At 45.0% G+C, this 25,537-nt stretch overlaps 2 protein-coding genes across 2 annotated transcripts; one reads left to right on the plus strand and one right to left on the minus strand.

Annotated features, from left to right (window-relative positions):
• Window positions 1-6,047: 6,047 nt before the first annotated feature.
• On the plus strand, window positions 6,048-13,592 carry PAX4 (paired box 4; the record flags this gene model as incomplete). Its single annotated transcript, XM_079150373.1, has 10 exons — window positions 6,048-6,123; window positions 9,226-9,356; window positions 9,643-9,858; window positions 10,278-10,353; window positions 11,162-11,287; window positions 11,512-11,594; window positions 11,962-12,031; window positions 12,493-12,548; window positions 12,810-12,951; window positions 13,453-13,592. 10 exons carry the CDS (start codon window positions 6,048-6,050, stop codon window positions 13,590-13,592), a joined length of 1,116 nt encoding a protein of 371 aa, XP_079006499.1.
• Window positions 13,593-17,018: 3,426 nt separating this feature from the next.
• Window positions 17,019-25,323, minus strand: FSCN3 (fascin actin-bundling protein 3). Its single transcript, XM_079149670.1, has 7 exons — window positions 24,761-25,323; window positions 23,041-23,743; window positions 22,406-22,524; window positions 20,473-20,632; window positions 19,844-20,014; window positions 19,063-19,268; window positions 17,019-17,135 (listed from the first exon to the last, which is right to left on the minus strand). The coding sequence occupies exons 1-6, from the start codon at window positions 24,902-24,904 to the stop codon at window positions 19,063-19,065; spliced, it is 1,503 nt and encodes a 500-aa protein (XP_079005796.1). The 5' UTR covers window positions 24,905-25,323; the 3' UTR covers window positions 17,019-17,135.
• Window positions 25,324-25,537: the final 214 nt, after the last annotated feature.

Here is a 25,537-nt window from a genome sequence, read left to right on the forward strand (position 1 = left end):
ACTGAAAGAAGCTACATAGCTGAAAAGGCTACATAGCTCATTGATTCCCTTATATGATGTTTGAGAAAAGGCAAAACTATAACAATGATAAAAAGATGAGTAACAGTTAACAGGGGGGTTTGGGGAAGAAAAGAGGGTTGAAGGTGAAGCAACAAGATTTCTTAGGGTAGGGAAACTATTCTGTATAATAATGAAGTTGTGGATATATAACACTATGCATTTAATATCTGTAGAACTTTGCAGCACAAAGAGTGAAACTTAATGCATACAATTTCAAAAATATCTTGTAGGGATCAGGGGAGTCTAAGTTGGAATTCAGAATGTGACAAAATTAACTGCTTGTCTTATATATGTATGAAACAAACTCACAGAAGGAGGTGGAGGTAAGGGTGTTGATTTAGTAACTTTGGAAATGAGAAGAAGATTAAAGGTAAAAGAAATTGTATATAAACACTGTATACCAGTTGATAAAGTGTTTTCCTATGATGGTTTGTGTTAACCATTCTCATGCTTCAACATTGTGTACCGACTCCATTTGACCCAGCTATCCCACTTCTTGGCCTATACCCAAAGGACTTAAAATCAGCATACTACAGAGATACAGCCACATCAATGTTCATAGCTGCTCGGAACCAACCTAGATGCCCTTCAATTGATGAGTGGATAAAGAAACTGTGGTATATATATATATATATATATATATATATATATATATATACACAATGGAATATTACTCAGCCATAAAGAATGATAAAATTATGGCATTTGCAGGCAAATGGATGAAATTGGAGAATATTATGCTAAGTGAGAGAAGCCAATCTCAAAAAGCCAAAGGACGAATGATATCGCTAATAAGTGGATGATGACACATAATGGGGGGAGGGAAGGGTTAGTGTTAGGGTTAGAGTTAGGGTTAGGGAGGGGGGCAAGTATGGAGGAAGGAAGCACTGTATAGAGGGAAAAGAGGGGTGGGAGGGGTGGGGGGAAGGGAAAAAAATAACAGAATGAATCAAACAACATTACTCTATGTAAATTTATGATTACACAAATGGTATGCCTTTACGCCATGCACAAACAGAGAAGCAACATGTATCCCATTTGTTTACAATAAAAAAAAAAAAAACATTGTGTACCAAAATTGAACAATTAAGCAAATAGATGGTGGCTTATGGGTGCTGAGTTTCTCACTGTTGTAGTTTCTCACTGTTGTAGCTACAATGACCCATATAATAATTATGGGTTAGAGCTGGAGATCATGTTTAGTTTAATGTGGATAAAAATGTTTACATACAGAAATATTTATAGATATGTATATGCATGGGCTAGTATGCATACATATATTTCTTTGTTCTGTCATCTTAGAGGACCTAGAGGTACTGACACCCCATTAGCAACAAGCAAACTAGTGCCTAGACCTTGGTTTCTCATATCATTGTCCAATAAAAGGGACTAGGGCTCCTTGGAGAAGTGGCTGATTCTAGGAGTGGGGCAGAATATACACTAGATAAACCTGGAGTACCCTGCGGTGTCAGAAATCAAGGAAGAACTAAACACCCCCGCCAAACAAATATAAGCTAAATCCCAGAGGAGTAATGTCAAAGAGACATAGGAACCAAGAGAAAGTTGCCAATGGCCAAAGCAGGAAGAATTTAAGAAACAAAATAAAGTAGCATATTGGATTATCAGCTGGGGATGTGGCTTGGTGGTAGAGTTCTTGCGTGGCATGCATGAGGCCCTGGGTTTGATTCATAGCACCATCAAAAAAGACCCTGTCTCAAAAAAACAACAGCAAACATATTGGATTATAAACTAAAAAATACATTTCCCTATAAAAAAATAAATCCATATTGATCTAAATAAGTTATTGAGCAAATAAATTAAGGAGAAAGGAGACAAATCTCCATAGCAGAAGAAATCCAAAAAAATCTATGTAGACACTCTACTCTCAAGTAATTGGAATGCAACTCCCTGCTCCTTAAGTATAAACTGTGCATGAGGACTTCCTTTCCCTGGAAAGGTAGGTAAGAGGAACTTCAGTGAAAAAACCTGAAATCCTACCTCAGCCAGGTAATCAAGGTCAGCATCAACAGTAATAAATCATGTTGATGCTATGTATCCTGAATATAATGTGATAGATACGGTACTGCACCTCTTTGGTCTTCCTCCCCCAATCCATAAGCCCATTCTAATTACAAGAAAAGCATTAGAAGATCCCAAAGGGAGGGAGGAATGGACAGAAGTTGATCAATGAGTATTAAGATACAGACAGGACTAAGAAGTTCTGGTGAGCTATTGCACAGTTGGGTGACTAGACATAATGACAATGTAGTATATGTTTCAAAAAGCTAGAAGAAAGGATTTCATGTGTTTTCACCATAAAGAAATGATAAATATTTGAGGAAGTACCTATGTTTAACCTGATTTTAACATTATACAATGTGTATGTATGAAGCTAGCACAGGGCACCTCATTAATATGTATATTTTTCGTTGCTTTTATGTAGTAAATTTTTAATGTAATAAAAATTTTATGTAATAAAAATTTTAAAATGATCCCAAATGAGGGACGTTATTTAAATACTTGACTCCCCAAAGCTGTCCAAGTCATCAAAAACAAGAGAGGGACTGGTAGAGTGCTCGCCTAGCATGCACGAGGCACTGGGTTTGATCCTTAGCACCACATAAAAATAAATAAAATAAAGGTATTGTGTCTATTTACAACTAAAAAAAAAAAAAAAAAACAAGAGAAATCTGAAAAACCGTCACAGCCAAGAGGAACCAAAGGAGAGACGATGATTAAGTATAGTGAGATATTATGAGAAGCTGAGGAAATATGAAGGGTATGAACTATAAGTAACAATAGCATCAATTTTATTAATTATAATAAATATACCATGTTAATGTAAAATGTTATTGGGGAAACTGTGGGGTATATGGCCATTCTCTGCACCATCTTCAAAAATTTCTGTAAATCTAAAAGTGTCCTTAAAAAATAAAGTTTGTTAAGACAAAGTTTGTTTGAAAATGAACAGCTGACTTTCTGCCTCCCCAGACCTTCAACTCCATGCAAAATAGGGCAGAGTGGCATGAGAGCAGAGTTGGCAGTTCCCAGGGAACCAATTGAACTTCAGGCTCGTAGCTCCAGCCTGAGTCTGAAAACCCCAGTCCTGGAGCAGCCCCTTTCCACCCTGGGGGCTGTGCTTCCAGACCCAAAGAGGAGGCACTCTCCATGGGTGGCGGGCAGAGTGTCATTTGACTGACCTGGTCTGCTGTGGTTGCAGGCATTGTGTCTTTCGTGGCAGCTCTGAGTTGGCTCTTCACAGTCTGCCCTTCACATCCCTCTGGGGCTTCTTGCCTGGCCTCCCTAGGCCCTTGGTTCTTGCCCCCCAGGTTCCCAGTAGTTTATCTAGGGCAGTACAGACTCATCACCCCATGACCCACTCTAGTCCTCAAAAAAACATGAAGCAGCCTGGAGCTCAGAGGTCAGGAACTCATTGAAAAAAACGTGTGAGGGAGGGTTTATTTTATTTTTTTGTGTCCTGAGTTCAAAGCCTTGGTTAGGAGAGTGTATTCTTCACTCCCTTCCTGGGGTGATCAGAGGGAGGGGGCTGGGCATCAGCCTTATAGAAGCTTAGCAGAAAATCAGAGGGATTGGCAGGCAGAGATAGTTTGGGTGTTGGAGCAGAATCTGGGCTGGGAGAGTGGGGTGGCTGCATAAAACTTTGAGTGTGGGAAATGCAGCTTTAGCATGAAGGACCCGAGCTCAGGAATATCCAGGGAATGTAAAGAATCCCCATGTTTTTGAAGCAAGGGAGTCTCCTGGACTTTACAATGGGAGGTACTGACTGTCAGAGAGTGGTTTTGAATAGGTGGCTTGTGCGCTCTGGAAGGCTGAGGACTAGCACAAGATGGGGCTTTCTAGGAAGAAGGAAGATGGGGGTTGAGACCTCACAGCCTACAAAAAGGCATCGTAGGGAGCGAAGAAACAGCCTGGGACTGATGTCACCTCCCCAACAGGTGCCAAGAACCCATGGTGAGGTGTCAGAAGAAAGTCAGCAGGTCTCTGTACCAGCCGCGCCCTATCCTCTCCAGCTTTACGCACGGGCTTAGCTCACCTTCTAGCTCAGTGAGAAAATCAGAAGAACTCCAGCCACCTCTCCTGAGGGGAGGACTTTTTACACAGCCACAAGTCTTTGTACCAGGGGCTTCCAAGGACAGAAGCAGCCAGTGGTTAGGGCTCTGCCTCTGGGGTGAGGGACAGGCTGGGATGGTCGTGGCTGGCCCGGGAGAGGGGCGCACAGCCTGGCTGGCGGGTGGCAAGACCTCTGAGTTAATGTATAATTGTGAGCAGATGGCGGGGGCTGGCAGCAGCCTAGGGCCTGGGCCCAGCTAATGAGGGACAATTAGCCCCAAACCCGGTGGGGGCAGTTGAGAGAGTTAGACAGTGAAGGCAGATATTTGCTTCTCAAACAGTCTGGCGCACTGGGCAGAGGGCTGAGCTGTGGAGCCTTTGGGATTGCTAGGCCCCCCGCCAGGGCCCATTCTCTCTTTTCCCTCCCCCCATCACCTCTGGGTCGAAAGCTTCTGTTTGTTCAGACCCAAGAGGCAGTCATAAAGGCGGAGGGAGAGGGTAGTTTATGGGGGAAATCGCTGCCACCACCATCTGCCAGGGCTTGTCCTTTCTCCCCCCTGACACCCCTATCTCCACCCTTGCGCAGCTGTCTATGGGAATAGCCAGTCAGGACATGAGCCTTGAGCCTCCAGATGCAGGGGCAGATTCAGTGGGGAGGTATGAGGCAGAAAAGGGGGACTAAGAACAGGGCTACCTTATACCTTCCTGGGGACTTTCTTTCACTCAGGCATGGCTAAGTAGAGTGACCAGCAGTCCCCAGCTGCCCTGAGATGGAATGGACTCTGCTGGCACTGGGGCATGTGCTGTCCTGCCCATGGTGCTGAAACCACCTGCTACAGTCTCCCCTGTGCTCCAGGGCTTGGACCAGCCTGAGGATGCTGGTGGAAACTGAAAAAGGATGAAGTATGTGTCAGGGTAAGATGGAAAACCCACTTCTGGGATACATTTGGCCTTTAAGAACAAGAGTTCCCAACCCTTGGATCAAGATGAATGTACCATACCCACTTCTACACCCCAAACCCAAAGTGTTTACCAATAAGATCCGTTCTTTCTTCTGATTTCTGGATCTAGTCTTATTGCCCTATACCCAGCTTATTTCAGCCTGACTTCTACAATGGAATCACAGGATCCAAAGTGTGGAATGGACCCACAGGGCTTTACGTGTTGACTTCTCCACACCCTGCAGGGATCTGCCCAAGGCAATGATAGCAACAAAACTTCCAAGCACTGGAGGCTATGTTCACTTCCAGCAACGCACTCCATAGGGAAAACCTATCCAGTTACTGGTGCCCTCATTCCAACAGTGATCCAGATAACCTATAGTGTCTTTTGTGAGAAGATTGGTGTTATTAATTACTCAGAATCTAAAGGCACCAAATCCCTGATGGGACAGAGCCTGATTACATGCAGAGAAGGAAGAAGGAAAAACAGGTTGCATGCCTCCTCATTAGCACCCTGCATGCATCTCTAACCCTCGAAGGCTCATTCCCACCACCACTATGGTTTTCAATGTTCTGAAGTCCAGGATCCCCCTGTTTCCATGAAAGAACTCATCCTTGGTTTCACCTCAGTCAAGCAGCCATTGGTGAGAACACTCTCTAGGGAGAACTTGTGCTGTGAGACACATGCTCTCCATCCACCCTCTTTCTCTCAGAGCCAACCCAGTCAGTGTTTATACCCATTTATCTTTTATAGAAATACATACAGGACCCAGGTGTTGGTCCCCCAAAACAAGCATGTACATTTTGTCTGGAAGCTATATTAGCATGTCTGGAAGACTCCTTTGTGCTTCTATGCATTTGAAACTTGGGGTACCCAGTCTGATGCTACCCATCTTCCATGTTCTTCATGTCCTTCAGGAATGCTGGTCTCTGCATGGGAGGGGAGCACTCTGGGATCGGGGGACCTGCATGAGAATGGCTCTGTACCTGCTTCAGGTTGGTAAGTGGACCCAAGTGGGCTCTGTGGACGCCCCACTGAAGGACACAGTGGGTCAGTGGCTGTGGTTTGCCCTGCCTCAGGGCCAATGTCAGTCAGCCCCAAGCACACCTCCCTCCTCCTCTCTCCTCTGCTCATGGCCTGTGACATCACTGGCTGCTCCCAGAGGGCTGCCCTCTGCTCCTGAGCACAGGCTCTTTGTAGCTCTGGACCCCCTGGCAGGACTGAAGCAGGAGCAGAGTGGAGGCTGTTACCAGGACAAGGCCACCAGTGTCCCTGGAGCCCAGCACAGGATACTGAGACCTCCAACTGAAGCTCTCCTCTCATTTCCTCCATCCAGGTAGCTCACCTGCAGGCTCATTGTCTGCTCTGCCTCTCATGCTGTCTCCACGTCTTTGTGTGGCCAAGCCTAATCCCACTCCTCTCTGTCCTTGCAGCTACCCACCCTCCGGTGCCTCCAACCCTCTCTCCTGCTTTCTCACCTGTGAGCACCAGCTATTTTTTTCAGACAAGTCATTGAGAAGTTGGGAATGTATGACGAGGTTGTTAGAAATGGTTTCTGTTTGTGATTTGGGGCATGATTCTTTTTGGTCTGGAGATTGTTTAGGTTTGAATATTGTTCCTGCATTCCCACAGCTATTTGAGCTCTGGGTCACTCAGGAGGACAGAGCCCTGTTAAGGACTGAGGGTTTGGCTAATATTCTGTGCCCTCAGCCTCCAGTCTTGGCATCACCCTTCACAGTCCCAGCTTGACTCTCTTCTCTCCATTTCTTTGGTGGCAATTAGATAAACATGAAGCAGGGGTAGGGGCAAAGAGTGTCTGGATTAGGAGCCAGAGATTTTAATTTCTGCCAAGGAACTGACTTCTAAACCTTCAGTCTTACTCAGGGTGGCCTCTGACTTGTGGCGACCCCAATCTGTGCCTCAGTTTTTTTTTTTTGTTTTTTTTGTTTTTTTTTTTTTAAACTGTCTGTCTTCCCAGTCCTCTGGTAAGATGAGAACTGGAGGGGGAGTGTATCTGTACCTACTTATAAATAAAGTTAATGTAGCTACTGAACTTCAAAGAGTAGGGGCTGAATTCCATAGTCTTTATAATCTGTTCTTCTTTCACCCGTGGTAGTTGCGTCTCTCAGCTGCATCATAATCTCTTGGGGAGCAAAGATCTTGCTCCTTTTCTTTTTACTGCCTTCCTACTGAACTACCAGCAATGTGTTCATGCTTATTACCTTATTCAGCAAATAGTTGCAGATGAGTTAACTGGGCTGAGATGGCATGTTTATCACAGGAAAGTTTCATGTGTAAGCTGTTTCCCAGCATCACCTCCAGCCTGGCCATGATTCCAGGCATGAAAAGAACAAGCATCAGCTGGGTGTAGTGGCACATGCCTGTTATCCCAGAGATTGGGAGGCTGAGGCAGGAGAATTTGCAAGTTCAATGCTAGTCTAGGCAACTTAGTAAGACCCTCTCTCAAGAAAAAAAAGAAAGAAAGGAAGGAAGAAAGGAGGAAAGAGAAAAAAGAAAGAAGAAAAAGGAGAAAAGAAAAGAAAGGAAGGAAGGAAGGAAGAAAAAAAGAAAATAGCTTCAACTTCATTAATTATTAAGGGTTGATGAAAGCAAAAAGACATGGTGGCCCACGGCTTATGTCCCTAGACAGCTTTCTCCAGCTTTTCATCCTCTCCCTTCTATATGTCTTCAAGAAATGTTAGTTTGGGCTGGGTTGTGGCTCAGTCGCAGAGCACTTGCCTACCATGTGTGAGGCACTGGGTTCGATCCTCGGCACCACATATAGATAAATAAAATAAAGGTCCATTTACAACTAAAAAAATAAAAAAAAAGAAAGAAATGTTAGTAAAAGGCGAAAGATTTATACGATTTGAAGAGAAACCAGAGTATGAAGAAGAAATGTTAGTTCAGTGAATGAATGTCTGATCCCAGAAAGGTCGTCTTTGAAGGTGAAATTCTACTGTGAGATCTAGACTCTTCAGGGTTAACAGGAACCAATAACTCCAAAAGATTAGAATCCTCTAAGAATATATTTTCTAGAAGTTACAACTTCAGGATTGTTCATCATTACTTCCAATGTGTGGAACCAGAGCTCACTGCCTGCTGGGGCAGACCTGAGCCTGAATTTCCCCAGAGCTTCTTAGAAGGTATAAAAAAACAGGAGCAAGTTTTTTCCCCAAAGTCCTTTGAAGGAAACATTTGCTTGATGGTTTGGAGACTTATTCCAGGACTGCCTGGTAGTGAATTTAAGCCCTGACCTAGGGGACAAGGGGTTTCTGGCTCCAGTGTGTTTGCTAGGGGCTGAGAAAGCTAATTGAGCATCCAGAGACTAGAGTTGCCTGTTCTGAAAAGAGAAAGCTAGAGTATTGGGAAGCATCCCAATACTCCCTGAACTACTGTAATGAATATTTAGGAAATGAGATTCTTTTCATCTTTTCTTATCCGGAAAGATCCAGTCCTCAGCCTACCCTATGATGTTCATCACATAGGGTTTAAGTAAAGAGAATCGTAATGTTCTAATTTGAGTCAACCTACAGGCAACTTTTAGAAACCTGACCCTCTATCACAAAACATTACAAACCAAACCACTTCAAGCAAAAGATCTTATCCAAATAATCCCCCTATTATTACAGACCCAGTCTCAAAATAGGAATAGGAACTCCCAGAAGGACTCCCCAGTCTTCCAAGTTGGCTTCCTGTCCTACAGGGAGGGTCAGCCTGGAGCATGCAGCAGGATGGTAAGGAGCCCGAGAGAAATGGAAAGAATGGGGAGGAGGAAGTTCAGAGACAGAGGGGTATTTCAGGACTTTACTTTCATCAACATGATTTCATCTGCCCTTGGCCAATGTTCTGGAAGAAGTTCTTTTCTAGTCATTCTTTCTGTTCCACCCTGCTTTCCTTAGACCAGGAGAGTCAGCACAAGACCCTTCTGAGCTAAGGAAAGATTTGGTCAAGGAGCAAAGATTAATCCATGAGGCACTCCCCAAAGAAGTGGCCTGTTTTGAGGTCCTGGGAACAGGAGGGGAGAAGTCTCCTGGGGTCAGACTTACTCCGCGGTGGCAAGTCAGGCAGGAGGGATCTGAGTGACTCTTTGCCAAGGTGTGTGGGGGCCTGGGAGGAGGCAGGGTGTGGATGCTTCCTTCTCATGCCCAGGGATCAGCAGCATGAATCAGCTGGGGGGACTTTTTGTGAACGGTCGGCCGCTGCCTCTGGACACCCGGCAGCAGATCGTGCAGCTAGCAGTCAGCGGCGTGCGGCCCTGCGACATCTCACGGAGCCTTAAGGTAATGCCAGAACCTTCACCCAGAGGTGGGCCCATGAATCAATGAGAGAAAGCCCTTCTGAAGCAAGAGTCTGAAGTTGTCTTTGGGGCTTGGGCTACTTTCTAGAAGACCCTTTGGAAGGTTGGTAAGGGGAGCTTTAGGAAATGCAAATTCGAGGCGGGACTCTCAAATCCATGGCCTGATCCAGTAAGCCTTGCTTTGCTTTGTAGCCTCCTTCTATCCTAGGGTCATTCACCCTCCTTCTGCCCAACATGTCTTAACTGTCCTTGCTTCTCACCTGATTCAGGTATCAAATGGCTGTGTGAGCAAGATTCTAGGGCGTTACTACCGCACGGGTATCTTGGAACCCAAGGGTATTGGGGGAAGCAAGCCACGGCTGGCCACACCCCCTGTGGTGGCTCGAATTGCCCAGCTTAAAGACCAGTATCCAGCTCTTTTTGCCTGGGAGATCCAACGCCAGCTTTGTGCTGAAGGGCTTTGCACGCAGGACAAGACTCCCAGTGTAAGTGACCACCCTCTGCACTGGGGCTGATAAATAGACTTTTGTTTGGGGAGATCAAGATCCCATTTTAGGGGTGGGGTCATAGTTCAGTGGTAGAGCGGTTGCCTGGCATGTGTGAGGTGCTGGGTTTGATTCTCAGCACCACATCTAAATAAATGAATAAAATAAAGCTCTATCGGCAACTAAAAATCTATTTTTTAAAAAGATCCCTTTTTACTTAGTACCTGCATCTTCTGGTCCAAGACTTTCTCTTTTGAAAAGTGGTGGTTTGTGAGGTGAGAAGAAAGCATAGGGATAGCGAGGAGGTTGCCCTTGGGAATGAGGTGTGGGTGGAGACAGAAGGGATATTGGGGGACTATCCTCAGATGCAGTCCTGGGTCTATACACCATCTCCCCACTAAACACCCCAACACTTCCAGGTCTCCTCCATTAATCGAGTCCTGAGGGTGCTACAGGAAAACCAAAGACTGCACTGGTCACAGCTCAGGTCACCAGGTAGGTTTGAAGTTGCCCCCAGGGATAATCAGAGCCAAATCCTCAGTATTTTATGACTCTTAAAAACACTTTTCTCATTCTCATTCTTCTTCTTTGTTCCTTTTTTTTTTTTTTTTTTTCTTTTCTTTTTCTTTTTTGTATCAGGATTGAACCTAGAGGCATTAACCGCTGAGCCACATCCCCAGTCCTTCTTGTGTTTTATTTTGAGACAGGGTCTTGCTAAGTTGCTTAGGGCCTCACTAAGTTGCTGAGGCTGGTTTTGAACTTGTGATTCTCCCAAGTCACTGGCATTGCAGGTGTGCACCATCACACCTGGCTCTCATTCTTTTTTGGATCACCCTCCCAACAACCTGATCAGGAGGGCCTGATAAAGAGTGTTATTCTCTCTTGGCACAAAAGAAATTGAGGTTCAGAGAAGTAGGATGACTTACCCAAGGTCATCAGTCACTTGCTGGCAGGTCATGGAATGGAATGTAGGTCCCCTAGCTCTTAGGTTCACAGGATCTGCTGAGGAAGACGCAGGACTAGGTCTTCTACACCCTCCCTCTGCCTTATACATAGCTTCTCAGAGCATCTACATGTTCTATGGGATTGTGCAAACTGGGACTAAACTTGCTGTTTTCCCCAAACACAATCATGGTACTGAGTACACTTCCCTGAAGTAACCCCCAAGTAATTGAATGCTCCAGCTTGGCTCTCCTCTTATACCCATGCTGTCACATTCCTACAGTGCCGGGGACTCAGAGAGCCTGTCTGGTCAGAGAACTCACCAACACAGACCATCTCAAAACATTGTCCTCCTTTGCAGGTGTCTTGGCTCCAGCTCTTTCCATTCCACATAGTGGCTCAGAGGATCCCCAGGGTCCCACCCCAGGGACCAGCCACCGAAATCGGACTATCTTCTCCCCAGGCCAAGCAGAGGCATTGGAGAAAGGTATTGGGCTGGGGTGGATGGTGGGCTAGAGGGTTCTTGGTGTGACATGGGGGCAGCAGCCTTGAGGCCTGTGGCCAAAGACTGAGAAGTTCAGGCTGTTGGTGTCTCCTGCTTGGAAAGAAAGACAGTTTAGGGTTATAGCGGGTGGGGAGTGGGGCCTGATGGGAAGACCCAAGTCTTGCTCCCTCCCTGTGCCCTTGCTGTGTGAGCCTCCATCTCTGCAGAGTTCCAGCGTGGGCAGTATCCTGATTCAGTGGCCCGTGGAAAACTGGCTGCTGCCACCTCTCTGCCTGTGGACACGGTGAGGGTAAGTGAGTTCTGTGATACAGAATGAACCGACCACAGGGAGGAAGAGTCTGTACTGGCCAGAGCTATGGGTTCTGGTGAGGCAGAGAAGGGGGCAAGAAGGTGGAAATAAACCTGTTTGGAGCAAAAATCAGAGATGAAGCCCTCCTTGTTCCCTGCCTGCTGATTGTTCTCTCTTTCCCACACCAAGCCTATGAGTTGAGGAAGGGGACAGACAGCAAAGGTCAGAGTAGGGAGGGAGGACATCAGGATGGAAGAAGGTTCTGCATTCTGAGTCCAGGCCAGGTGCCAGGTGCCTCAGGTGACAACAGCAGGTGCCAGGTGACACAGAGAGCACAGCCAGTTACATGGTCCCTATTTTCCCTCAGGTCTGGTTTTCTAACAGAAGAGCCAAATGGCGCAGGCAAGAGAAGCTGAAGTGGGAAATGCAGTTGCCAGGTGATTTCTGTGCATATCCATCTAACATTCATCAGTCCTTCCCATCCATCCATCCACCCATCATCCACCCATTCTTCCATCCATCCATCCATCCATCCATCCATCCATCCATCCATCCATCCATCCATCCATCCATCCATCTATCCATCATCCATCCAACATTTACACTCTACCTCCCATGTACCAGGCTCTGTGCCGGATACTGGGCACTCATAGTCCCTGCTCTTAAAGGCTGCACTGTTCCTAGAAACTTCCCTGGGATTTAGTCTTTCTTTTTGGTTTCTCAAGGCTTTGCCTTGGGAAGGGACAGTTCATGGTTGTGACATCCATCTCCTCCCATCCCTGCAAGAAGTTGCTGCCTTTCCTGGAACCCCCCTGCATCGAATCCCCATCTTTCACCATATTCCCTCTGCTCCCAACCATAATCCCTCCCTCTGAGTGGATCCATCTTCACTTTGTAGGTGCTTCTCAGGATCTGACTGTACCAAGGGTATCCCCAGGGATCATCTCTGCACAGGTACTTGGGAGGAGAGGAGCTTGTGAACTGGGAGGACCAAAGGGCTCACTGCCTCTCCCAGTTCTGGTGAAGGCCTGAGCTGGGATCCATGATTCTCCACAGTGCCAACTTACAGACAGTGCCATTCCCTAGCCAACTATGTGAATGGCATCCTCCAGAGTTGTTCAGGACACAGTCTAGGAAGAAGGTGGTCCTGGGATCCCAGGCCTTCAAAACATTAAGGCTCACTGGCAACTGAGGGTCTCCTTTTGCTTTTTCTAGCAGTCCCCTGGCAGTGTGCCCACAGTAGCTCTGCCAGCCCTGGAATCTTTCGGTCCCTCCTGGTCTCAGCTGTGCTTGCAGACAGCATCAAACAGGTGTCTGAGTGACACTCCGCTCCAAGCCTGTCTCCAGCCCTGCTGGGGTAAGAACTGAGGCCAGACCTCAATCCTGCAGGGTGTGGGGAGAGCTGACTGACTTCTAAGCCCACAGGAAGGTATGGATCTCCATTTGGGGTCATTAACCACAACATAGCTTTCCTCATTCCTTGTGTGACTCACAAAGTTGGGGACACGAGTACCCCCTGAGTCTATAGTACCATTGAGAGTTACAGTGGGTGGAAGGAAGTGGGATTGGGATTTGAGTGTATATATTCAGGGTAGGTATGAATGTCTCTGCCCCTCCCACTGAGTGACTGAGGAGAGGGTGGGAAGCAGTTAGCTCAAGCTCTCCTCTCTGTCCTGCAGGCTACTTGTCCTCTCAGCTGCATTCCCTGATTCCCTACTTCCTTCTACTGCCCCCACCCCAGTCTTGGTGCCCCTCAGGCCCTGCTCTGGCCTGGCTTCCCACTACAGTAAAGCTTGAAATGAAGCAAGAGACCCAGAATGTGAAGATGCCCATTGTCCTTACCATCTTGCCCACACAGATTGCCATGCCTTCCTTCTTCCTGTGGCTCCCCACTCCTGTATGGACCTTGCCTGGCCCTGCCTCGCTGCCCCTCCTGCACATCATGTGATTGGAGGGGCTGGAGAGGCAGCACCCACCCACTACTCACACTGGCTTTAAGAGGCCTCCACGTGGCAATAATAAAACACATTTTAAATTAGCAGTAGTTCTTGTTGCATTGTTTTTCCCTGTGAACACCAATATGCCCACCCCAATATTTAATAATTATCCAGTGTTTATATGTGTGTATCCAATCAATGTATTTACCTACATATGCATGCATTGATGTAACCCATGTATGTTTTCATATATGTACTGTGTGTGTGTGTGTCTTTTTGTATATATGTATGTATATGTTTGGCTGATCAAACGTCTACGTATAAGCTGAGCGCTGTGGTACACACTGGTAATCCCAGCAGCTCAGGGGGCTGAGGTAGGAGGATAACAAGTTCAAAGCCAGTCTCAGCAACATAGCAAGTCCCTAAGCAACTTAGCAAGACCCTGTCTCAAAATAAAATATAGAAAAGGACTGGGGATGTGGTTCAGTGGTTAAGCACCCCTGGGTTCAATCCCTGGTACCAAAAAAAAAAAAAAAAAAAAAAAAAGTCTGCATATGCATGTGTACACACATGCACACTGATGTTACATCCTGGCATTTTATCTCTAAGTCCTCCAGCAAGCATCTCCAAAAAATAAGGAAAATAAGGAACTTTTCTTACATAACCACAATACCATATCCACATCTAAGAAAATGTACTATAATTCCTTAGTTTAAGAAAATAGACATTGATACCCTGATACATGTGTATTTTTGTCATCAGGGCAAATAGAGTAGAAATGGCATTTTTTGTATCCTGCTTTTCCCTTCATACATGCTTAAGGGCGTGTTTGATTGGTTCTTCTTGGCAGTAAGTTCTGCATTTTCTCAAGTCTGTCTCCCTGCAGAGAAAGCTCTAGGACCTTCCTGTGGAGTCTTGGGATGTGGGGAAAGGGAGGAAAATAGAGAAAATGTGAAGAAGGGAATATTTGGAAAGATGAGTGAGCTCACATCTCCAAATTCTTTCCCTTTGGAAGGTCAGAGGATAAATAGTGACAGTGCCAACAGGGTTGAGGATGGGGACTGGAGACATGTTTGTTTACTCCCAACAGGAGCAGGCGCTGATCCAGAAGTTGTCACTCAAGAGATCTTTTTATTAACAAATAATGCAATGCTATGCTTTTCAGTAACTAGTGACTGGCAACCTGTAGCCACTTAAATGTAATTCACATGAAATAAAATGAACAATTCAGCTCCTTGCTCTCACAAACCACATTTCAAATGCCACATGTGGCTTGTGCCTACAATACTGGACAGAAAAGGTCATAAAGCATTTCCAGCAGTACAGAAGGTTCTATGGGATAACAGTTCAAGAATGTACTTTACAGAGTAATAGGGCACACCCTGTCACTGTCCTTCCTTCTCGACTTTCAAGGGGGAGGTCCTGCTGGACAGAAGTGCTCAGGGAAATAGGCACGATTTTATGGGGTGACAATCTACACAGCAGAGGACTGACACCAGCAATGAAGGTGTTGTCTCAGCTGAGGTCCCATGGCTCCTTTAGGCAAAGACAGATGACCGCTTGTGGGAAACTGGGCGTAAGATTGTGGGTGGCTGTGTGTGTGCACGTGCATACACGTGTATCACTATGCACACACACCTGTGCATCTGAGTGTGTGTATGTATTTATGGAATGCTAAGGAAGAGATTCTGCATTAGATGACTTCCAAGGTTCTATCTCTTTAGTTAGGACTTACTTTTTTTTTTTTTTTTTTTGGTACCAGGGACTGAACCTAGGAGTGTTTAATTACTAAGCCACATCTCTAGTCCATTTTTATATTTTATTTAGACAGCGTCTCACTGAGTTGCTTAGAGTCTTGCTAAGTTGTTGAGGCTGGCTTTGAACTTGTTATCCTCCTGCCTCAGCCTCCCAAGCCACTGGGATAACAGGTGTGGGTAACTGTGCCCAGCTAGAGAGAAGGGCAGGCCTCACTATGCTGTCTAGGCTGGTCTCAAACTCCTGGGCTCAAGGGATTCTTCTGCTTCAGCCTCCCAAGCGCTAGAACTACAGGCATGTTCCATAAGCCCCACAGTGTCCTGTGCTTAAAGCTTTCTAGGAAAGTAGATGCCTTAATCTTGTATTTTCAACCTTCACTTAGGCACTCTACCACTAGATATACCCCCAGTCCTTTTAATTTTCATTTTGAGACGAGGTCTCCCTAAGTTGATCTGACCAGCCTTGAACTTACCATCCTTCTGCCTCAGTCTCCCAAGTAGCTGGGATTACCACTGTGCCTGGCAAATTCTTTTCAAATTTCTTGTTGAGAAGTATACTTACAGATTTAGGTCATTTTCTTCTATCCAAACTGAGTCTCTCTTATATTCTGGTTTCAACCTTTTATTCTCCAGAGACTTAAAAATCAGACATGTGTTATGGTATGGGGCAATTTTCCCAAAGTGGGAGACAGGCATTACTGCTGATGTTTGGAAATATTTTAGGAGTTGTGTGGCCACTGCTTTAAATAATAGCAAAAGTCAGAAGTTGAGAAAATTGTTCCCTTTTTAACCTCTTTTCCAATCTAGTTGCATAAAAAAATCCATTTTGATTCATTTAGCACCTATTTAACAATTGTTAAACTCCTCCTTAAGGAAAAAAGGGAACCTTGGGCAGAGGGGAGGAATCTAACTGGGATTTGATAACATCATTTTGTTTTCATTGTATTTATTTTTATAGTCACTTTCTACTTATGGCAAGTCATTTGGGTTTGTTTTTTTTCCTTATTGTAATGATAAAATATTATTTTCTAAATAAATGTGTTTGAGTCTGTGTCAATAAAAACATTAGGAGGGTAGTTGTTAAGTAGATAAAGGCCCAAACTATAAAGACAGTGCAGGAATGACAGATGTTTTTGGAAATCCTGTTTTGCTGGAAAGAATAGTGAACATTAGAGTCAGAAAATTTGAGTTAGAGGTGAAGCTTTTTTGCAAATAGGCATGGAACCTTCGGCAAAGAATGTCAGCTCCCTATGAAAGGTGAGAAATGGTAGAGGAAGCACAGTCTGGTCCACATCACTGGATGAAAGGTAATGATAGGACAGGGAAGTTTGTTGAACTGCAGTCAAGGGAGATGAGAGGGTGCGCTATTCAGGTGTAAAGGGTTATCACCATTACCATTACCCTATGCCCGTAGGATTAACAATCCTTCATTTGTTCTGAACCAAAAGGACATTTAAGTCATATCTGGATCCCGAATCCTTCAGAGCAAGACTGGATCCTCATGGGATCAGTGGGAAAAGATTAGTGGTTTTGGGTAGTGATGAGGAAGATGAGTGAAGAACTGGTTACCATCTGGTCTCCCTTCTCCTGGATGGAACTTAACAGCAGTCTGGAAACTTAGTCTCCACCCTCAACCCTACCCCTACTCTCTTCTGAGTCAGATGCACACAAAGATTTTTTGGTGGCCTGTTGTGATGTATTGTTGCTCAAAACAGGTGTTTTGCTAAACTGGGTAGGAAAAGTTGTGTAACAGATATTCTCTTGGATCTTGACTCTGGGGTTCCTGTTCTCTTTAGTGCAGTAGTTTTTTTCTGGAGGATTTGGAGTTTTGCAGGTGGCATCCTGTTGGCCTGGGGAGGGAAGAGGAAACAAAAACTTTTAGTTGTCTGTGATTTGTAGTCATTTCTAACTTTTAGGAGAATATTGGGTAAGATCCTATGGGGGAGTAGGGAATAAAATGATTTGTCCCATCCTTCATGAGTGATAAACACCAGACATATGTGACATTAACTTATAGGAAAAGGTAGGAATGTTTTTATTAGTGGTGGGGAAAAAAAAAAATACCCCCCATGGGTGTTCAGAGGAATATCAAAGTCAACAGGAAAGATAATTTACTAAGAATTTGTCTTTTGTTGGTTTTGTTTTGTTTTGTTGCTGGGGATATAACCCAGAGCCCCAAGAATGCTAGGTGCATGCTTTACCATTGAGCTACATACCTAGCTCTAATTTATTAAGAATTTAAACTAGATTGGAGACTTCTGATAGAATGAGGGTGTGCTAGGTGCCACTTTCACCATACATTTTGCATTTATTATCTCATGCAATTTTTATAACTAACCTACCAAGTCAATATTAGGTTCCTATTTCACCCACAAGAAACAGGCTTTGAGAAGTTCATTTGCCTAAAGTCAAGCAACAAAATTGAATTGATAAAAAGTCTATATAGAGTCCAGGTCTCAGACTAGAAATGACCACTACAATATACTGCCTACTAGAATGTGAGGCTTAGAAGGAGCCTGAGAAATGTAGTTCAATCTAAACTCTTCATGAAATAGGTAAGAAAGCTGAAGCCCAGTTTGGCCATAGTAAAGGGTTTGTATAGAAAACCGACAGAAAATGGAAGAGATTGAATATATACTCAGTGTCCATATTTAGATGCAGACTGATATTTAACCTTCATAATACTTATGGAGTAGCAGTTCCCATTTTACAGGGAGCATGGGAGACCCGAAAGTGTGAAAGCTATTTCTTTAAGGTCACAGAGTTAGCTTACTATCTCTTGATTCAAGGTCTGTCTGATGTCAAAACCAAAGTGATTTCTACAACATCCTGTGATTTTCCAAGCCAGGGAAGTAGCTGATTGTGAAGGGACAGGACTAAGTGTAACAAGGTGCCCTGGAGAGCTGTAAAGGAAGAACAGTAAAAGGGAAGCTGCACATTAGGAAAATAAAGGGATTGGGTGGGGGTGGATCTGGGGGCTGGGAGCAGCTCTGAGGAGCAATGGGATCAGGGCAGGCTTTTGATGAAAAGCCTGGAACTGCCAGGGTAATTATGAAGCAGCAAGCACTCAAGAGGTTTTGCTAAGGAAGTACTTGAGAATTGGCAGAGTTGGATGAAGGGAGCCAATGGAGCAATGCAGAGACAGTGCTGAGCTCCCGAGCCTGAGCATCTGGTTTGGCAGAGCCGGAGATGACCAGAAAAAACCAGACTGTGGAAGAAAGAACCATTTCAGGAGTGGAGATTGAGGTGCTGATTTCAGCTATGCTGGATTTTTGGGACTGGCAGGAGGAAGTTGACTTAACTTCTATCCCTTCAGGAGAGAAATGAGATTAGAGTTCTGGAGGAGGATCAGGGCTACAGATAAATATTAGAGAGCCAGGGACCCATGGATAGGGATAAAAAGTACACAGAATAAAAAGCATATTTTTTCACCTATACACATCTTCAAAAGTCATTCATGTATCCCTCTAATAGGGCAAATTCTGCATTTTATAAAGGAGAGATAGGTAAGCACACCTCACTCTGTTCCCTGAAAGTTTGCTTGGAAGCACACTTTAGTGTGGTATAGTCTAGATGTGGTTTCTTCTCTCCTCTCTAGATAATCCAGGTTTAGAAGTCCATAAGGAATGGCATGGATTTGGAATAAATGTCTGGAGTTAATAAAATCTTGGACAGAAATCAGCCCAGTAGTGCATTTTGGTGTCTCCATTACACGCCTCCCATCCACCTCCCCACTCTGCTCCCCTTGTCCCAAGTCCCTACCTACTCTCCCCTTACCTAAAATTCCCAGATACACTCTTTGGTAATGTCTTCGCTGTCTGCCAATAGGGTGCCACTTCGGTCGGCTCGCATGTAAAAACCATTGGGTGCCAGCACTGTGAGTAAGTTGCTTCCATGAAGTTCTATACAGAAGTTGAGGGCAAACTTTCCCCAAGGGCGGAAAGAGCCAAAGGATGTTATTGACCAGAAGGATCCACCCTGTGCTGGGGAGGGAAGAGCTCAGGTTGGTGGGCTGTTTGGAGGGGAGTCCTCCAGCAGTGTAGCCTTTGAGGGGGCTTCCTGGAGAGGTGCTACCCTCCCCTAGTGGCCCTATCCTGCCTGGGTTGGTAGGTCCTTCTACAGAAATGCAGGAGGGTCAGCAGGAGGCCCACTGGTTCCTGGCTTGCTAACCCACTCTGGAAACTTGAAGTACGAAAATAATCAAAAACACAGATTTCCCTTTTTTTTTTTTTTTTTTTTTTTGGTGCCAAGGATTGAACCCAGGGGTGCTTTACCACTGAGTTACATCCCCAGCCCTTTTTATTTTTTTATTTTGAGAAAGGGTCTTGCTAAGTTACTTAGGGTCATGCCAAGTTATTGAAGCTGGCCTTGAACTTGGGATCCTCTTGTCTTAGTCTCCTAAGTCCCTGGGATTATAGGCATATGCCACTGTGCCTGGCTTGGTTTTTCCCTTTTCTGATGAATGATGAGCAGGCCCTTAGTGGCAGCCCTTAAATCTGGCTAGGGCTAAAACAGGGGCTGCGTGTGAACCTCGGGATGGGGAAAAGCAACTACCCACCCTGGAAGTGGTAGATGCCCTGGCGGCAGGGCAGGAGGTGGATGCAGTCAGGTTCATCCATATTGCACTGTATGAGGTCATGCTCTGATGAGGAGCCCACATACCCATACCGACCTCGCAAAACAAGGAAAGGCCGATTGGCAAATCGAATCCCCAGCTCCTCATTTGGACCTGAAAGAAACAGGGAGGAGACATCTGGATGGACTGTCTCTAGATGTTTTCCCAAATGGAAGCAGGAAGGGAATCTTAAGGAGGATATTGTTAATGTCTTAACATGTAGTGAACACCTATTACATGCCAGATCTTATGTTAGGGTGCTTGTGAAATGTTTGTGAGAGCACCTAGCACAGTGTGGAACCCAAGAAATTTGAATATTCTTCTTTCCTTTGGGATTTGTTTACCTATCTAATGCTCATGACAACCCTGTGAGGCAGCAGAGTGAATATCATATTCATTTTTATAGATAATAAAACTGAGACTCAAAGTGGTAATTTGCTTAAGAGATGATAAAAATTCAGTGACTGAGTGGCTATGTGGACCTAAATCTTTGAAAAAAAAAGTCATATTTCAGCTCCTTGATAAAGCATCCCTGGCTTGGAATAACCTGGCAATAGGGCAGCCCAGCTCACCTGGAATGGTGGCATTGGTCATCAGCAGGCCATTGGCTGCAATGCCCAAGAAGCGCCCATTGGAAGACTGCAGGATAATCTTGCCACAATTCCAGTGCACACGGAAGAAGGTGTCAGACTCCATCGGGTGACCATCAGCTATCACTGACCTATGTCGCCTCTGGATACCAGAGAATAGGAATCAGGAGTAAGGACCCACAATTTCAGCTCTCTTCCCTTATTTTTATTTCTGGACCTTTTTGTACATCCTACCCCAAAGCATGCTTTATGCTTTCAGATCCTTTTGGAACGTGTGTTGGACCTCAGCTCTCCCACTTTCCCCAGGCTGTATTGTATCCCAGAGCACAGCATAAAAAGAGGGACCAGGATATGATATGGGAAAAAACAAACCTTGGCCCTGACTCCAAAATCATTTTGAAATGGATCATAGACATAAAAGTGAGAGTTAAACTATAAAATATCTAGAAGAGTAGTTTAAGAGAAATTCTTTGTAACATTGGAGCAGGCAATAATTTCTTGGGACAAAAAAGAAGCAGTAAATATTTTAAAATTGATAAATGGCACTCCATTGAAATTAAAAACTCGCTTCTGAAAGACACTATTAAGCAAATGAAAAGAAAAACCATAGTTTGGGAGAAAATATTTATAATACATATATTTGTCAAAGGACTTGAATATATAAAGACCCCTTCCAACCTGGCATTATTCTAATAATGAATGGGCAAAAGATATCACAGGATATACAAATGACCAACCAACACATGACTGATTATAATGTGTACTCAAACTAAACCCATAATAAGATGTCATTACACACCCACTAGAGTGGCTATAATTAAAAATACAGGAAATATTAAGTGTTGGTGAAAATATGGAACAATTGGAGCCCTCATAAATTGCTGGTAAAAGTGCAAAATGGTATAGTCACTTTAGAAAACTGACTCTTTTTTGTGGTATTGGGAATTGAACCTATGGCTGCTTCACCATTGAGCTATATTTCCAACCCCTCCCATTTTAAAATTTTGAGGCAGGATCTGGCTAAGTTGCTAAGGCTGACCCTGAATTTATGATCCTTCTGCCTCCCAAGTTGTTGGGACTATAGGCTTATGCCAGCCCCTGTGCTGGCTGACATTTTCTCATAAAGTTAAACACAGATTTATGACCCAGTTATTCTACCTGTAGGTATTTACCCCAAATAAATAATTACAAAGGCTCACAAAAGACTTGTATACAGACGCACATTACAATTTTATTCATCATATCTCAAAGTGGAAACAACCCAAATGTTTATGGACAAATGAATGGATAAAAAATTATGTTTATAAGTAGTATTAGAGAATACTAATCAGCAAAAAAAAAAAAAAAAAAAGAGAGAATGAACTGCTGATACATGCAACAACATGGGTGAGTCTTAATAATCTTATGCTGTTCAAAAGAAGTATACATACCATATAAGAGCCTTTATATGAAATTCTGGAGTGGGCAAGTATAATCCATAACGGCAGAACACAGATCAGTGGTGTGGGAGGTTGCAGGTGGAGGTAAATGGAATATGAGGGGACAGAAATGAATTTTTATGGTGGTAGAAATATTCTGTAACTTGTGGCATGATTGTATGGTATATACATTTGCTAATGTCTTCTGAATTTTATATTTAAAGTGGGTATATTTTACTCATATAATAAACATATAGGCTCTATCATATATTCAATACAACATATATACAACATAAACTTTATATAAATTAACATGTTCAAGTTATGCCTCAATAAAGTTGATTTTTTAAAAAGAGGGTTGAAATGAATGTTTATCAGGCAAGGGCCTCCACTGCTCATCTTGCCATCTGGTCATCTGCCTTGGAGAAGGAGGAAGTGTGTCTAGTAAGGGAGAGCACAGAGCTTATGGTTTCTTGTTTTGAAAGCCTAGGTCTTACCTGGGCTAGGTAGTAGCCACTGGCTGAACGAAGCTGCAAGGTAGGGTTCTCACAGTCACATTCAAACTGGAACAATGACATTGGGGTCAAGTGCTCAGAGGAAGCACACACCTGACCATCTGTAGAGGAAGTGTATGTCATTAGAATTCAAGTCCGGCTCCTACTTTATGCCTATTGCTGAGTTTCTCCCTAATTTCCCCTCTCAACTTTGATCACCTACTTTGGGCCATAGTCTAACTCAAATGACTTTTCCCGAAATCCCCATATCCCTGCTTCTTTGTTCTTTTCTACTCCACAAGAAGCCCCCCTTGGGACATCATGATCTTCCTGATGAGCACGTTCAAAAATCTTTGCTGCTGGTGGCACATCCCTGTAATCCCAGCTACTCTTGGGGCTGGGGAGGGGGGTCACAAGTTTGAGGCCAGCCTAGGCATCTTAGCAAGACCCTGTCTCAAAATAAAATTCATTTAAAAAGGGCTGGGATGTAGCTCAGTGGTAGAGTGGTTGCCAGTATGCACGAGGCCCTGGGTTCAATCTCAGTACTGGAAGAAACAAAACAAAACACCCTTGTAGAACCGGCCTCAATTCCTCTTTTCAACAGTCCTTCCTCCCTCCATGGCTGTGCTGGGGCCCACACTTGCCGTAGATGACTGAAATGAACTTCCGGGACTTTGACCTGAGGCTGACCCAGGTTGGGAAGTGCTGTAGGATGAACCACTCCTGGCCCCTCATGGGATTGGAGCCAAGGCCCAGGAGCAGATGGGTGCCATGTGGATATAACGTGCCCCCTTCTCCATCACACAGTGCCACAAGCCCTCCAGGTCGCACTTGCATGTGAAAAGCTGTCTGTGATGATGGTTGGGCAACCAGCCGGTCTACATGGGACAAGAAGTGGTGTGTAGAGGTCTCCAGGTGGTAGCATCCATCTTGGAAATGCAACAAGAAGCCACATTCTTCCAGGCAAGGGACTGCTGCATCCACCCAGATGCGGCCCACAGTGTGGTCAGCCCGGGCATAGCTGTGGTAGATGGGGCTATACAGGGTCACATGGACGTGCAGGGCTGGCCGGGGGGTCCACATGTGGTAAGCTGAGAGGACCTGGGAGTTGCAGAATACATCCTCACCATCGGACTCCAGATAACGACCAGAGACTATACACTGGAGGGTCCACTTGCCATTTCGGTGAAAACGGAGTAGGAAGCATCCATGGTGGCTGTTCTTTGGCCGGCCATAACATACAGTGCCATCTGCCTCACATAGAACGTAGAGACCCTGCAAGCTCTTCAGTCGTACCACAGCCTGTGTCTCATGTTCATTGCTAACCAGGAGCTCCCAGGTCTGGAGGCATGGGTGGGGCAAAAAGAGGGAAATCAGTACTGCCAAGTAACGACACCAAGAAATCCTACAACCATAACTTTTGTTATCACCCTTGCACTTACCAAGACCAACCACCTTCCCCTCCATGTCTACCCTGGTGTCACCTTGCTGTTGACTCTTCCACTCTCCCAACCAATACTAATAGAAAGATCTCTGGACCACTCTACCATTGGAGCCATAGGTTTCCTCAAGATCTAAAGAGAAGTTCTACATGCTCATCACTAGCTAATTGAAGGTAACCTTTCTCCTTTCCTTTCTCCTGTCAATATCCAATTTTCTAAGAGAAGCTTTTAACTTTTACTTCTTTTGTACTTACTGTTGCCCCTTGATTGCACACTCAACTACAACCTCCATTCCTATAAGCAACCTCCCTAACAGGGCAGGAGAAAAGCAAGAGTTTTTATAGGCAGGCCTGCCTCCAGGTAGGATGGGAGTGAACTGCTGAGATGCAATTGCCAGTTCACTATGGTCAACTTTTTTATAAGGTGGAGAGGACTTTGCTCCTGCCTCACTCCAGCACCCATCCCAGAGATACCTACAGTCCTCTCTAAAATGGAAACTAGTCTCTGTGAGTACTTCTAGAATACTCCATTTTCAAACTACAACCAGAATAGAAACATAGGCCTTGCACTACAGTTCAACTGGTCCAACTTCCCCCGGATGCCCACAGTTCTGCCTTCAGCTGGGCTCTCCACTTCTCTTTGTGATGACACAACCCCTTGTGCTGGGAAGGAGAGTAGAGAGCAGTCAGAACAGGGCAAGGCAGCCAGGCCAAGGCTGAGGCTTCCCCTTGGGGAGTAGGTTTAGAGAAAGGAGATGGAGCAGTGCAGGCCCATGAGCCAAAGCCTGAAGTAAAAGGGTCTTGGCTTGGCAATGTCAGGGACTAGTGATAAGGTTGAGAGTGCACCCTCACTACCACACATACACACACACACACACACACAGAAGTTGGCCATTCCAAACGTTTGCCTTGTTTACCTGTTTTCTGCCCAAACTCTTTGCAGTAGTTGTGACTGTATTCTTGTATGCTTCAAAGGTGAGGTAGGTTCCTGCCCAGTTGAGGAGCCCAACCCTTAGATCTTCTGCCTTGGGATGTCTGTGTGTCCACTCCATTTCATCCATGAGGCTGGTACCACAGATGATGACTCTGACAGGCCCAGCCTTCCCCCCAGTGGTGAGGTTCCACAGGCCATAGGCCCGGAATAAGGCCTGTAGTACCCACCAGAAGATGTTCCCGGAGGGAACTTCTCAGTAAGAGGTTGGCCTACGGCCTGGCACCTCTGTGACCCGGGAGCATTGTGACTGTGATGGCTGCCTCTTATCCCAACACAGTGGGGAAAGGGCACTGGCCCAGCACCATCAATCCATGGCCCAGGGGAAGAGGGTCCAGAGCCTCTGGCATTTGCCTCCTCGTGTCATTCCAGGCAATGAGGTAGGCTGAGCTAACTGGGGAATAGAACCATAGCCTGCAACTATAGCCTTGTCCTTCCATTTATCTGTTTCTCATTAATGGGATAGAAATTGATCTTTTTCTTTCCAGAAAGTGGCCTCAAGTATTTTTTTAAGTTGAAGATACCCAAGAAAAATCCATCAGCTTTTAGAGCCCTTGGAAAGATGAGGCCAAACTGTCTTCAGAAGTTGGGTTTGTAGGGAGCTTGAGGAAACCCTAGATAGACAACCAGAAGATAGAATTATTCAAATTAGTCTAAAAGGACTGGCTCAGGACAGGGTAAGGGGAGTGTTCTGGGTAGAGGA

Source organism: Sciurus vulgaris (genome assembly GCF_902686455.1).
Source record: "Sciurus vulgaris genome assembly, chromosome: 8".
In the NCBI taxonomy this organism is placed as follows: domain Eukaryota; kingdom Metazoa; phylum Chordata; class Mammalia; order Rodentia; family Sciuridae; genus Sciurus; species Sciurus vulgaris.